At 42.1% G+C, this 13,473-nt stretch overlaps 1 protein-coding gene across 1 annotated transcript in view; it reads right to left on the bottom strand.

The window, feature by feature from the left end:
* GRIN2B (glutamate ionotropic receptor NMDA type subunit 2B) overlaps positions 1 to 13,473 on the bottom strand; it is a gene marked incomplete at both ends in the record, with an annotated part of 320,707 nt that overhangs the window by 184,066 nt on the left and 123,168 nt on the right. The window contains one exon of the mRNA XM_080661135.1: positions 10,206 to 10,804. Within this exon, the coding sequence (XP_080517261.1) occupies positions 10,206 to 10,804 (599 nt within the window). The remainder of the gene's footprint in view (positions 1 to 10,205; positions 10,805 to 13,473) is intronic.

Here is a 13,473-nt window from a genome sequence, read left to right as displayed (position 1 = left end):
GGGATTCCTGGGTATTCTCTTTAAAAAAAAGTGTTTGTCTTCCTTTCTTTCTAACTTCAATTTGCTGCTTGACACTGGAGTCTAGCAGCCCTCTTGGGCTTGGGGATGTAGGCCACACCTTACAAACAAAAATGTAGAAAGCTAGCAGAAGTCTGGGTCCCAGTGATCATGCAGGTACCAAGCCAGCTGTAGACAGACCACTTAAATATGTTTATGTATCATGTTTAAACTGGGTTACTGATTCTCTATGCCATATATACTCCAACTGTCCACAAACTTCTTAGAAATATGTGTAAAATTAGAGTAGATGAACTCTTAGTTCAAATAAACTACATTCATTTTAGGACAAGAATTTTGTGTCAGTGATTTTTGCTCAAAGCCCTTTTCTGCTTTTTTCGTGGTTCTTGGCTATGTTCCAGATACACCAGACTGTTGAATATGTGACCTCTCCTCTTCCAGGTAAAACAAGGAAGTCTGTGTGTGAACACACTTGAAGTGTGGTAAGAGAGCAGTGAGAATAATGACACTGTGCAGCCTGTGGCTACTCATAATTTTGAGTTATAGTCTATAACATACACTTGGCTTTTCTTCTACATTCAAAAATGAGAGAAATTTGACATGTTAAAGTCTATGTTAATAAACTATATTCTATTGTTGCTTAAACAAAAGTTCCTAGATTGTTGTTCAAGGAGGGGGGAAAAATGGGTGTGAGTGTCTGGAAATGCTGCTGGAAAATTAAAGGAAGAAAGAATCTAAGTTTTCTCTGATGATATCTAGAACCAATCCATACAGTGAATAGAAGTCCTCACGAATTTGTTGTAATGTCTCAGTGAGATGACAGACATGAGGATTCCCTGTATGAAAATGGTCACTTTTATTATCCTCATTATTAGCCCTAATACTGAACAACTTGAAGTTTTTGATCATCAAATTTTATGTCAAACACTAAATGTATTTTGACACATATCCTCATCTGGACTCCATCTGTGATCCTTTTAGGGGAATTCTGAAAAAGACCACTTAGAATGAATATGATATTATTTTATGATATGATACAATATGATATGATATTCACAGTGTGGTTTCCATGGATATTTCTGTTGCTTTGACACAGAAAGTATTTCCTTTAGAAAAGTAAAACATTAAAGGATTCTTAAAAGTATATAGAACCACTTGACTGCTGTGTCTTCCTCTTTTGCCCAAACAATAAATGTGATAGGGTTACTTAGCAACCATCCTTACAGCCATCAAGACCTTAAAAATGGGATCAGATTGGAAGGAAATACCTTGTGGATATTCACCAAAGCTAATTCCAGACAAGCCATTTTAAAGGATTCCTCCCAACTTTTATCCCATACTCAACTTTTCTCATGCCATCAACTTTAATATGGAAAAGTGTTTTAATCCAGTTCTGTCAACAATGCTCTACACAATTTGACAGATGTAAATGTACATACATAAAGATGTGTTGAATGGATATATACTGCATGCACACATGAGTATGTGTATGTGCAAGAATCCCACACATAGTCATTTATGAACACAGAAAGCTCAAGTCGGGAAAAATTTAAATGAAAGCTGGTGAGGAGAAGAGAAGGGCAGCAAAAGATCAATGAACAGAACACCCTATAGGGAAAGAAATGGGAGAAAGAAAAAGGAGGTGTGAATCAGTAATGAATGAGGAAAAGAAAAAGCCTGAGCAGCGAGGGAGGCAGTAGGCAGCCCCCGGCCTGCTGCTGCTGCTGGAAGCTGGACAAGAGGGAACAGATTTCAGCAGCAGGGAGCTCTAATCTGTCAGCAGCAGTTCCCTCATGTGTGACCAGCCAGCCCAGCTTGGGGACCAGTGCCAGTCTGGGCACACTAACTCCACCAGGGCCTCCCGGAAGAGAATGCGCCACTGATAAAAGCCTGAAAGTCAAGGGAAGGTTCCTCTACCCAGCTCCTGCTGCCACCCTCTTGCCAGCTTCTACATGTGCCTCTGTCTGCAGTGCTGGTTCAGATCCCTTAGCAACCACTTCTGAAAATCAGGCAGGCTGAAACCCTGCTTCTTCCAAATCCTTATCAGCCACATCAGGTCCCAGAGATTTCTTCCAGCAGATGATCACCTATGCACCCCTGACAGATCCAGTGGAGAGGAAACAAAGAGAAAGGTTGAAACCACTATTTATTTAAAATATGTGAGGTTGTATATGTAGGTACAAAAGCTAGAAAACCACCTCCGCTCTCAAGAAGCTCCTGTTAGTTAAGCTGACCATGGCCGGCTGTGGTCCAGCCCTCACTCAAGCTTCCAGCCCATGTCAGTAACCATAAATGACAGCACTCTAGCTTCCTGGCACCTCGCCCCCACTCTTATCCGCACCCAGCCAGCCTTTATCTCCTGGTGGGAAGAGAGAGCAGATGGAGAAATGATCCCACTCAATTCCTAAATAACACCACCTTCAATTCCTATTAACTATGAAATTGCACCCTTGTCTGGGTAAGAACCAAGGGAGCAAGAATCATGGGGACATTGCCAGACCAGAGCAAAGGCTAACAGGAAAACCCTGGCTGCCTGCCAGTCCTTCTGAGGACATTGTCAAGCAGTTAAGAGGCAGCATGCTCTGTGCAGAACACTGCTCCTGCCATGAGGACACCTGGGTTCTGTGCCCATCCAGCCTTGAACAGATGAGTGACCACTCTGAGATTTTGCTTTCAAAAAGTTATAAATCCATTCATCATTCTATCGTCTATTCTGTGAGAATCCATGTATTGAAAGGGTTGGATGAGGTGAGCAGCAAAAGACTCTTCCAACTCTGATGCTTTGATTTTAAGGGAAGCCTAGATTTCTTTACTTTTAAAATATATTTTTATTGATTTCAGACAGGAAGAGGAGAGAGAGATAGAAACATCAATGATGAGAAGGAATCATTGATCAGCTGCCTCTTGCATGCCTCACACTGAGGATCAAGCCCACAACCCGGACACATGACCAGGAATTGAACCATGAACTCCCAGTTCATAGGTCAATGCTCAACCACTGAGCCACACCAGCCAGGCTTATATTTCTTTAAAGCTTGGCTAATATGCAGCCCAGTAAGGGACTGATATCCAGGTTCCCCTGGCAGACCCAGGCTAGATTCTGACACCATCACACAGCCTAAGCTGGAGGATCTCAGGTTTCTTACAAATATATAAATGGGGATAATGATTCCTATCTTCATTTATGCTTTTAGCAAACAAATATTTATCAAGGTTCTACAACCTATCAGTCACTGTGCTGGGAACACAGAGGCTAAAAATGTCCTGCTCTCATGGAGCTTGAATTCAACCAAGAGGAGTGAGACAACAATATACTTAAAAATAAAATATATGCAGTTTGTCACATAAGAGCTACAGAGAAAATAAAGCAGGGGGTGGGCATAGGGAGTGCTTGGGAGGGTGGGATCAGGGAATCCTGAGGACATTTGCATGGATCAGGATTTTTGCAAGTATCAAATTATATCACCCACAATTCTGGTGTGCAGTGAGTATTCAGAAAGGTAACCAATGCCGGAGGTAATAACTTCCTCAGACCGCTGACAAAGGGGCTGCTTCTGGGCATATACCTCATGACCCTTTTCTTCACCCTTCCCATTGCCACCGACCCACATCCTTTGTGACCTGTCTGCTTTCTCCGCTGAGAGTCACTGATCTACTCTGACCTTGCTTCTTTCCTCTTTGAGACCATCCTATCCCTACAGACAATGCACCACCTATGTCTTCTCTCCCAGTACTATGTACCTCTCCCTCTCCCCAAAAGTTATTCTAAGCGAAACAGAATTCTTTTCCCACTCACTCCCCCTCTTTGTCATCTGCCGTCTCCTCCAAATTGTAAATATTTTTTAAAGAAAGAAGAAGGGGATGTAAAAAGTGGGGAGGAAGTAGAAGAGAAAGAAAATGGAAGAAAAAAAACACACCAAATATGGCATGGATAAGTTTTAAATTCTACAATTCAGCCACAGAATTAAATAGCAATTAAAGAAAGAATCATGTAGAGCTCTCCACATTAAACATTGAGAATGCTGTAAATGGGTTTGAATTTAAAGGAAAGAAGCAATGATCACTTAATAAAATGACCATCTATCTATCTGATATGGAAAATGTGAAAGACTGGAAGAAAACAGAAGAGTTTGAAAATCCTTACATTCCATCATTCTTCCAGGCATAGTCAAAGCTTGCTTTGCCTGAATTACAATAAGCATTGAATATGTCTTTTAGGATAGTGATTAGATTCTCTGGTTATTTCCCCCAATTTATATTTCCTTCTACACGTCTCTCTCTATACACAGGTGTGTCTTTAAGTTTTGTATGAAAACATAGCTTTCCAGTGGACTTCTTTAATCAGATGAAGGGCCACTGTGCCTGATGGTCCACTTATAACTATGCATTCACAGAGCCTTTGATTGGTTCACATGTAAATTACATTAAGTTCACCTATAATATATATTTGTCTTACCATAAATCTGCCTATGCTTGGCACTCCATGAACATTAATAACAACCAGAGATGGGTACTAACCAAGCAAATTTTGCCCATAGTGTCTAAAAACTAATGGACTCAATTCCTCATTTATTTCTTACCTTCTCAGCACTTTCCAGGCCAAGAGAGTCAAGTGGGCACCCCATGGGAGCAATCCAGCTAATACAACTGTTCCAAGGTTGGGAAGGCTGCCTCAAGGATAATGAAAGATCTGCTCATCACAGCCTCTTTATGAGAACCTAGAAAGCACCTTTCTTCACATCACTTATCCCCATCTCTCAAAAGCTAGGCCAGGGGGAGGATTCTGGCCTCTGAGATGGCCACTTTAAAAGAGAAGGAAGAATTGGAATGGGTGGGTGCAAAGCATGTGCTGAGTAGGAAAACTGAGGACACTGGGGAAAATAATTAGGCAAGACTCAGAAGAGGTTCTATGTTGAGATCCAGCCATTTGAAAGAGCATCTGCTTTTTCTACAAGTTCAAAAGTTGCCCTGTGTGAAGAGCAGGAACACTTGGTCCTCAGGACATAAAGAGAGCCTAGAGGTGAGCGGCAGGTGCACCATCACCTGAGTGGCAGAACCAGACCAGCGGGGTACTGGAGAGGACATTAACAAAGTAAAATAACCATTAACTACCACCCACCCCAGGGAGCGATAAAGGAAAAATTTAGACATGTGCCTACTAATAGTTAACAATTCTTCTCTAGCTCAGGGAGATAAAGAAGGGTTTAGACGACTGGCCAAATCCCTTTCTCAACCCTTTCAGATCATCTGAAACCAAAGGGTTTTCAGATTTTTCTCAGAAACTAAGAAAGTCCTTCACTTAGAGAATGCACACATAAGAAAGTCTCTAACTCTTTCAATCAAATCAAGTTCCCAGTTGGAATAAAACTCCCTCAGCATGTCTCAGGCTATGGTATAGGGCAGTGATTTTCAACCAGTGTGCCACAAGAATGTTTAAAACATGCAATACCTGACTATTTAGTCAGGAACACTGACCTCTTTTCCCTTAAACTGTTAAGTAAAAAATGTCAATAGCCAACACAACAATAGCTGCTCAGTGTGAATGAATCAAAATTATGCCCTTTTTTTTTTATCAGATCAACAAAAAATATATTTTGTGTGCCACAGAATTTTAGTAAGCGTTGAAAATTGCTGGTATAGGACACTGCAGTCCATTTACTAATAAGGCATAAGTGAAAGCTACAAAATTCCAACAGAAAGTTCATTTTTGTTAGTGTACAAAATAGGGTTGTTATATTTAGCAACAAATACAGGAGCCCTTTTAAATCTGGATTTCAGATAAACAACAAAATTATCCTTTAGTATCAGCATGACCCATGCAATATTTGTGACAGTTGCTAAAAAAAAATGATCTATTGTTTATCTGAAATTGAAATTTAACTGGATTTCTGTATTTTTCTGGTTACTCAGGTCAAAAACCTTGGCCAGCAGTCTAAGGCCTATCTGGAAACAGTCACCACGTCTAGCCGAAGGAGCTTCAAGCAGCTAAGAAATAATCAGTAAGGAATTTGGATTGACATGTGATAAATAACATTTATTTAATAGTGAACTAAAATAGCTCATTTTAAGGATCCTCTCTGAGAATGCTTACATGTCATTTAAAAAAAAAGTCTTACTTCAGTAACAAGTGAATCACTTCAAATGTGCGTCTCTTTGGGGCACTCAGGGATATCACAGAGCCTCCTGTCCCTGTTTCCTAAATCTAGACTTAGGAACTTGCCTCACATGAAAGGCAAGCCACAGGCTAGTCAGGTATAAAGGAAGGCTTTACCTCTCCTTATAATGCTTCTGGGGAGGACAGGCCTATTAATGCTTCTGGGTGTTCAGAAGGTAAGAGGACAACAGTCTACCCTGGTGGTCCGCAAACTCATTAGTCAACAGAGCGGCAAACCGCGGCTCGGGAGCCGCATGTGGCTCGAGAGCCGCAGTTTGCTGACCACTGGTCTACCCTTTCCCAAATCTGTCTTCCTAGGGCTGGGTCACTCCCAGATACCACCTGAGGGGCCTTCCTCCCACTGCTGTTACAGAGAGGTGAGCAGTAGGACAACAGAGGCCAGTCCTCACAAAACAACCAACCATTTGCAACAATATTATTTTGCAAAGATTTCCTGCTGTGGCTAAATGGTGTGGCTGCTTGGTTTGTTATTTAAAAGAGTAACCCTAGTGAGACCAGAACTCTGAAGGGAGGAAGAGTCTGATTTCAGACAGGATAAGTAGAAGGAATAAGTAGATGATTTTGAGTGCTGTGCCTGTTGATAACAGCTCAGACTTTGAGGATAGCACCTTCTTGTCCCTGTTAGTCAGCATCAATACTTTCTGGGTCCTGATAGAAAAACAGATTAATCATTTCCAAGAGAGGCCAGGGATTGGATTCAAGAACCATGAGAAGCTGCATTTGGGAGGAAGGGAAGGAAAAGACAGTGGAAATGAGTGAGGGATGCAGGGATAAGGACAGGGAGAAAGCCCAGAGAAGATGTCCCACACTGTTAGATACAGACCTCTAGAGAAATCATGGAACTAGGGCAGGAGTCAGAAGACACGGTTTAGTATACTTGGGAAATTGAGTGAAGGTGGACCTTTTCTCTCTCCTCCACACTGGGACTCAAGGAATTTATGAATAACCTGCAAGGGGTAGACTGCTGTACTTGAGAAGATGGAGGTGGGCATGTGTGGCTATCTTGACAATAACCTCTAAGGAAGACAGATAGAGAACCCAGGAGAGCTACCTTCCCAGTGGCTAGAAGAGATGGTAACAAAGTTTCAAACCAACTATGGTTTTAAAGATATAGTGGTTAGAGGCCAGGCTTGAGAAATCACATTTACATTCTACTGTAAAGAAGCCAAATGGGAAATAATAGTATGTACAGATCCCTGTTTACACAGAGGAAGATTTAAGATAAAAGCAGACATTTCTGGACCATATTTATGGACTTTAAGGTAACGCCCACTTGATTTCTTTGTGTTGTTTAGCAAATGTTTTATTCCTTCATTGTTAGCATTTTTTTAAAGAACAAACATTTGGTAAAATAATCTAAATCAGATTTAAATTTAACACTAAAAACAATGGGAGAAAACATGAATGTACAGAAAAGACCACACAGTGAGTTTTTAAAGGAAACCTCTATTATCTTGCAGAGAGAAGCAGAACTAGAAAGCTCCTGTAGGGTGGGTATGCACAGGACAGCTCAGCATCTTGGAGGATGTCACTCATTTACTCCAAGTGTCTTCCTTGGGACTCACACTATGCTAGGAGTGGGTGTCATAGATATGAGTAAGACAGAAAGGTCACTGCTTTCCCAGAATTATGGGAAGGAGAGATAATAAAGCATGAAATGATAACATTCTGAAGAGTGGCTTTATTGGAAAAGCACAAGATGCAGTGAAGGCATATTACAGGCTGATGTTAGTCCAGGGCTCAGGAAAGCCTTCCCAGGGGAAGCGATGCCAAGACTAAAACCTGAAGCATGGAGAATCTGAGACAGGTAAAGGAGCATCTGCATTTGTGTATTGGTGGGAAGGGCTTACACAGTGCACACTGACTGGAAGTGAGGGAGAAGAGGGTATTCTCAAAGAACTAAAGTAAGGCCAGTATTGTGGGAACGCAGTGCTTAAGGCACAGAGTAGCATGGGACCATTTTGGAAAGACAGGAGGGCCCATGCTGTAGATGACTTTGTAAACCACATTACAGAGATGGGACTTTATTGCAAGGGCAATAAAGACCTACTGAAAGGTAGTGAGCAGGAGAGGGATGACATCACATATTCATTTCAGACCACTCTGGCTGCAATGTAGATTGAAAAGAGGCAGAACAGGGAGCCAGAAGATATTTAAGAGGCCCTGCAGCAATGCAGGTAAGAAGAGATGGGCTGGGGTATGGTATGAATATGAAAATAAGTGAAAGCACTCCAGAGGAAATCCACAGAAAATGGCATGATTGGCTATTAGGTGTCAGGAATATAGAATCAAGGACACTGGAAATATTTATTTTAGGCAACTGGGCAATAGGATGCCCCCTTTATAGGTGGTGCAGATTTGGCTCTAAGAAGTAGGAGGAGAAAGCAGGTCAGCTTCGGATATGGCGTGTTCTAAAGAAACATATCTAGTCACAGTTAGAGATACAGACTTGGGGCTCAAGTGAAAGATTGCAGCCAGAGATTTGGGGAAACTCATAGACATTAATTGTATCCTTGGCAATGGATAAGAAAAGAAAGGGTTTAGGACAGAGCCCTGAGAAGCACTAGTGTTTAAGAGATGTGTAAAGGAAGAAGAGCTGCCAATGAGCCTGAGGCAGAATTACCAGAGGTAGGAAGAAAACTAAGACAGTCACTACTGAACAAGCAGTGATAACTAGGGAAGCAGGAAGAGCAAAGTTCAAGGTGAGAGAATATTAGGACTGGATCACAGATGCAGCCACATTAATACCAGTTTTAGTTTCAACTCTAAATTTAGGAGTTTAGCTGAGAGGCAACAGTCCAACTCCCTTCCAAGGATAAGTAGGTACACATTCAACCACCACTAAATGTATGTCAACCTCCCCAGATACACTTTCTAATATTTTACTTCTTAAGCTGAATGGTGGGTACCTGAGCATGTATTAAGTTTTTCTGAATACCTTGCTATGTGTCTGATATAGTTGATAAATTTACAATGGATGCCCAAAACATATTGTTGAGTAAAAGAAAGTCAGATTATTGAACAACATGTATACATTTCCATTTATATAAAATTATAGATTTATATCCATATAGGTATCCATGCACAGGGAGATGTCTGGAAAGATGGTCACTAAATCTTTCAACCATGATTATCTCTCATTAGTTGGATTTAAGGTCATTTTTACTTTCTTCTTTGTGCTCTTCTATGTTGTTTGATTTTTTATAATTGCACATGTGACAGTTTTATACAAATAACTAAACCATAAAAGCATCCTATAGAGTTTTCTGCATGGTTACATAATTACCCTTTGAGGATAGGTTGCGGTTATGCCTGGGTTATGAGGTGAAGTCAGGGGAGCAGAACTCTACCCTTATCTTCTTACTGAATAAATCAGACTAAGAGCCACCATGAAAGACAACTTTATAGCAGCATCCTCACTCTTAAAGGTACAGAGAGGAGAAGCAAAGGAGAGAAAAACCAAGGGAAGCATCCTCTTCATGGCCTACACACCCATTAACCCATTCTCCATTTCCTCCCAGTACAACAGCACTCCAGGGGTAAGTGGGCTGGTGCTCCCTTGTCTCGATGCCTATGGTGTTTTTCAGAGTGATCAAGTATGTGGTGCCCAGAGAGGGTTCAACTCCAAATGAAACTCTCGCTTGGACAATTAACACCTACAGGCCTTATTTTCTTATATTGTAAAACGAAAACAATTTTTAAAACCTGCTTCCTAGAGTTGTTGCTTTGAGTATTAAATGAGGTAAAAAATGCAATACACTTAGAGTAATACTTATCACATAGTATGTGTTCAATAAGTGGGAGCAGTTTTATATTTCTCAGAACAAGAACACAGCCACAGTAAGCTCTGGATCTGAAACACTCACACCGCCATGAATAACTGCCATCCAGTGCCCAGCCTTCAACACTGATATCTTGAACTGTTCTTCCTACTGTTTCTGAATGTCCAGCCCCAGCTTTGGAAGCTGAACTCTGACCTCCACCGACAGTGTGCTCCTTGTGCCATACTCACCTATTCAACATATTGGACTGGTAGATCCTCTTCTCATGGGTGTTGTAACAACTGCTCTTGGGCTCCGGGATGAAGCTGTGCTCAGACAGCATGTCAGAAGCAGCGGTGGTGATGATGGCAATTCCATCCCTCACTCTGGCAGGGAGGCCGTAGTCCCATTCATCATAGGACACAGAGATGAGCCCAGTGGGGAACTCCGAGGGCACTGTGTCTGTATCCCCTGCCACCAGACTAGGCACAATCCATGTGTAGCCGCAGCCAGTCAGCCCTACTGAATTAGCCACTTCGAAGATGTAGGTGGCCTCTTCCTTAGTACAATAAAGAAGAATGATGGGGCTTTGAAGTTTCTTGAGCTGGTTCTGAATCTTCGAATCTCCATCATCCAGGGACATGTCCAGCAAGAGGACTTCCTCTAGCTCCCAGCCCACGAAGCTGTTCTCAATGGTGCTGCGAATCTTATTCACAAAGTCCTGGTAGCCAGGGAAGTAGGTGGTGACGATAGAAAAGATGTACCAGTCATACTCCTCCATGATGTTGAGCATCACGGAAGCTTGCTGTTCAATAGATGGGCCAAACTGGAAGAACATGGAGGATTCATCCTAGAATAGTAAAAAATGTAAAAGAGAGAGAGAGAGAGAGAGAAATCAAACCAAAGATGGCAAAGGAAAATTTTAATAAACTGGACAGAAATGTTTGTGTCCATTGTTTTACTTTTTTAAATTAGATATGTTCAAATTGTAAACATTTTTAATACCTTTCTTCCTAAAACTATGTCCTAAACTCCAGAGAAATTCAACATAGGTCTATACTCTCTTTGTCTGAAATATTTTAGAGCTACTGCCAGAGCCCAAGGCAGCTTCCTAAAATCAAATATGAAGTGGAGTAAAGACTATAAAAGGGGGGCAGGGGTGGGCTATAAGGGGTCAATGGGAGAAAAAAGGGGGGCATATGTAATACTTTCAACAATAAAGATTTTTTTTAAAGTCTATAAATGGCCTCATGTCAGCTCAGGTCAGGTTTATGTTCATGCACACACACTTCCCACTTTTCAAGCCTCTTGTGCTCTCAGTTGTGGATGTGTATCCCTCAGTTAGAGTGAATGATCCAAAAGACCATCTATCTCCACTTAGGCCTACCTATGAAGCTGGGATAGGCATCCTCAGTATGTGTATTAGGGAGAAGCACGTATAGTATAAGGTTTGGTCAATATATATATATATATATATATATATATATATATACACACATATATGGCTAATATGCAAAGTGTGCCTGCAGGAGTTTGACCAGGAGACCGGGAGTTCTATCGCTCACTATGATGTGCGTTGACCACCAGGTGGCTGCACGGAATGAAGGAAGGCCCCAGCCAGCAGCCGGCAGCCAGGAAAGAAAGGCCCTGGCCAGCAGCCAGAAGGCCCGATTGGCCCTGATCGCTGGCCAGGCTTAGGGACCCTATCTATTCATGAATTTCATGCCCCAGGTCTCTAGTAAAAACATCTATACTAATAAAAGCCTAGGTGGCCCTCGCGCCCTTGCACGATGCCCTCACGTCATCACAAGATGGCCGCCCCCACGTCATCACAAGATGGCCACCACAAGATGGCCAGCAGGGGAGGGCAGTTGGGGGCGATTGGGCCAGAAGGGAGGGCAGTTGGGGGCAACCAGGCCTGCAGGGAAGTTGGGGGGACCAGGCCGGCAGGGGAGGGCAATTGGGGGCAACCAGGCCTATAGAAAAGGCACTTGAGGGAGACCAGGCCTACAGGGCAGGGCAGTTGGGGGTGACCAGGCTGGCAGGGGAGGACTGTTGGGGGCAACCAGGCTGGCAGGGGAGCAGTTAGGTATCAATCAGGCTGGCAGGGGAGTGGTTAGGGGGCAATCAGGCAGGCAAGCAGGTGAGTAGTTAGGAGCCAGCAATCCCAGAGAGGGATCCAAGATTGGAGAGGGTGCAGGCTGGGCTGAGGGACACTCCCTTCCATGCACAAATTTCATGCACCAGGCCTCTAGTATTTTCTATAAAGGTATATCTGCTAAATCAATAGCACAGTTAGTTTTACCTCTATCTTCTACTCTGATCATGAGATATGCAAGTTAGAGGAAGGTTCAAACAGTATATCTAAGACTCAAGTTAGAATGACTTGTATCCAAGCTCCTATGTGATTAAGCTTTATTTAGAACAACATACAGAAGATTATTCTTTCTCTTATGTATATAATGCTGCAGGTCTTGGTCTGACCTATGTGTCACCTCTGTCAATTCTGAGCATCTTCTTTCTTCCCTTTTGAGGAAGGAGCCATTTTAAATGTCTCCCATCTAAAGCTGTATTTCTCTTGTTGTCCTGAGATGTCAAGCTTTGCATTTTATCTACCATTCAGCTGGAAGAATCTGAACCCACAAAATGAAGACCCCTGTCCTCTTCTGTCAGTTCATTCTCCTCTGACCTCCTCTTGAGTGGTGACATCCCTTTTCTTGGTCAGTGCCCCTAACATCTCTTCTATCTGATGTTTTGTTTCCATTTTATAACAATCCCAGGATAACAAAACAGTCTTTGTCAAAGTGGCAGTTTTTTACCTCCCAGACTAGAGCTTCCAAGTGCAATTACAAGAGACCAGGCTTTTAATATATATATATATATATATATATATATATATATATATATATATATATATATATAGTTATTTCTTAGTTTGGGAACATATTGTTGTACAGCTGAGAGATTGCTGAGAATTTTGGCAGCACCCACTATTGAAAGAAAAATGCAGGTTAAGAAATATCCACCTGGTGTCCAAAGACCCTGGTTTGGCAATGAAAGCTGCCAGCCCCTCTGTTCTGCCAGCACTACGGATGCTTTGTGTGGCATGAACTTTTCACATTTCCCACAGGCTATCCAGAATGAAACAGTAGATGCTTAGTCATTGGGCGCGATTCTTTCTGCTAAGGGTAAAATGATGCTTTTCATGGCTTCCGCCCCTGGCTTAACTGTGTGGTCAAAGAGGAGCCATTGGACCCTACAATTCAGAAATGTAGAGATTGTGGGCACCAAGATTGGGTAGATAGGGGAGTGGGAATAATTTGGAATAAAATAATAATTTCATGTATGCATATTCCAAACTGTGGCCAGCCCCTGCTCCTGATTTTTTCCTACTGCAATACAAGAATTGGTCTTCTGGTGAAGCTGACCTTATCCTTAATTATAAGATATATTGGGAATCCAAAACAATAATGCTTAATTATTCCAAGACTTGTCAGGGAGCTTACAGAGATGCACAAC

Source organism: Plecotus auritus (assembly GCF_963455305.1).
Source record: "Plecotus auritus genome assembly, chromosome: 3".
Classification (NCBI taxonomy): domain Eukaryota; kingdom Metazoa; phylum Chordata; class Mammalia; order Chiroptera; family Vespertilionidae; genus Plecotus; species Plecotus auritus.
This window is presented reverse-complemented; position numbering and strand designations above follow the sequence as displayed.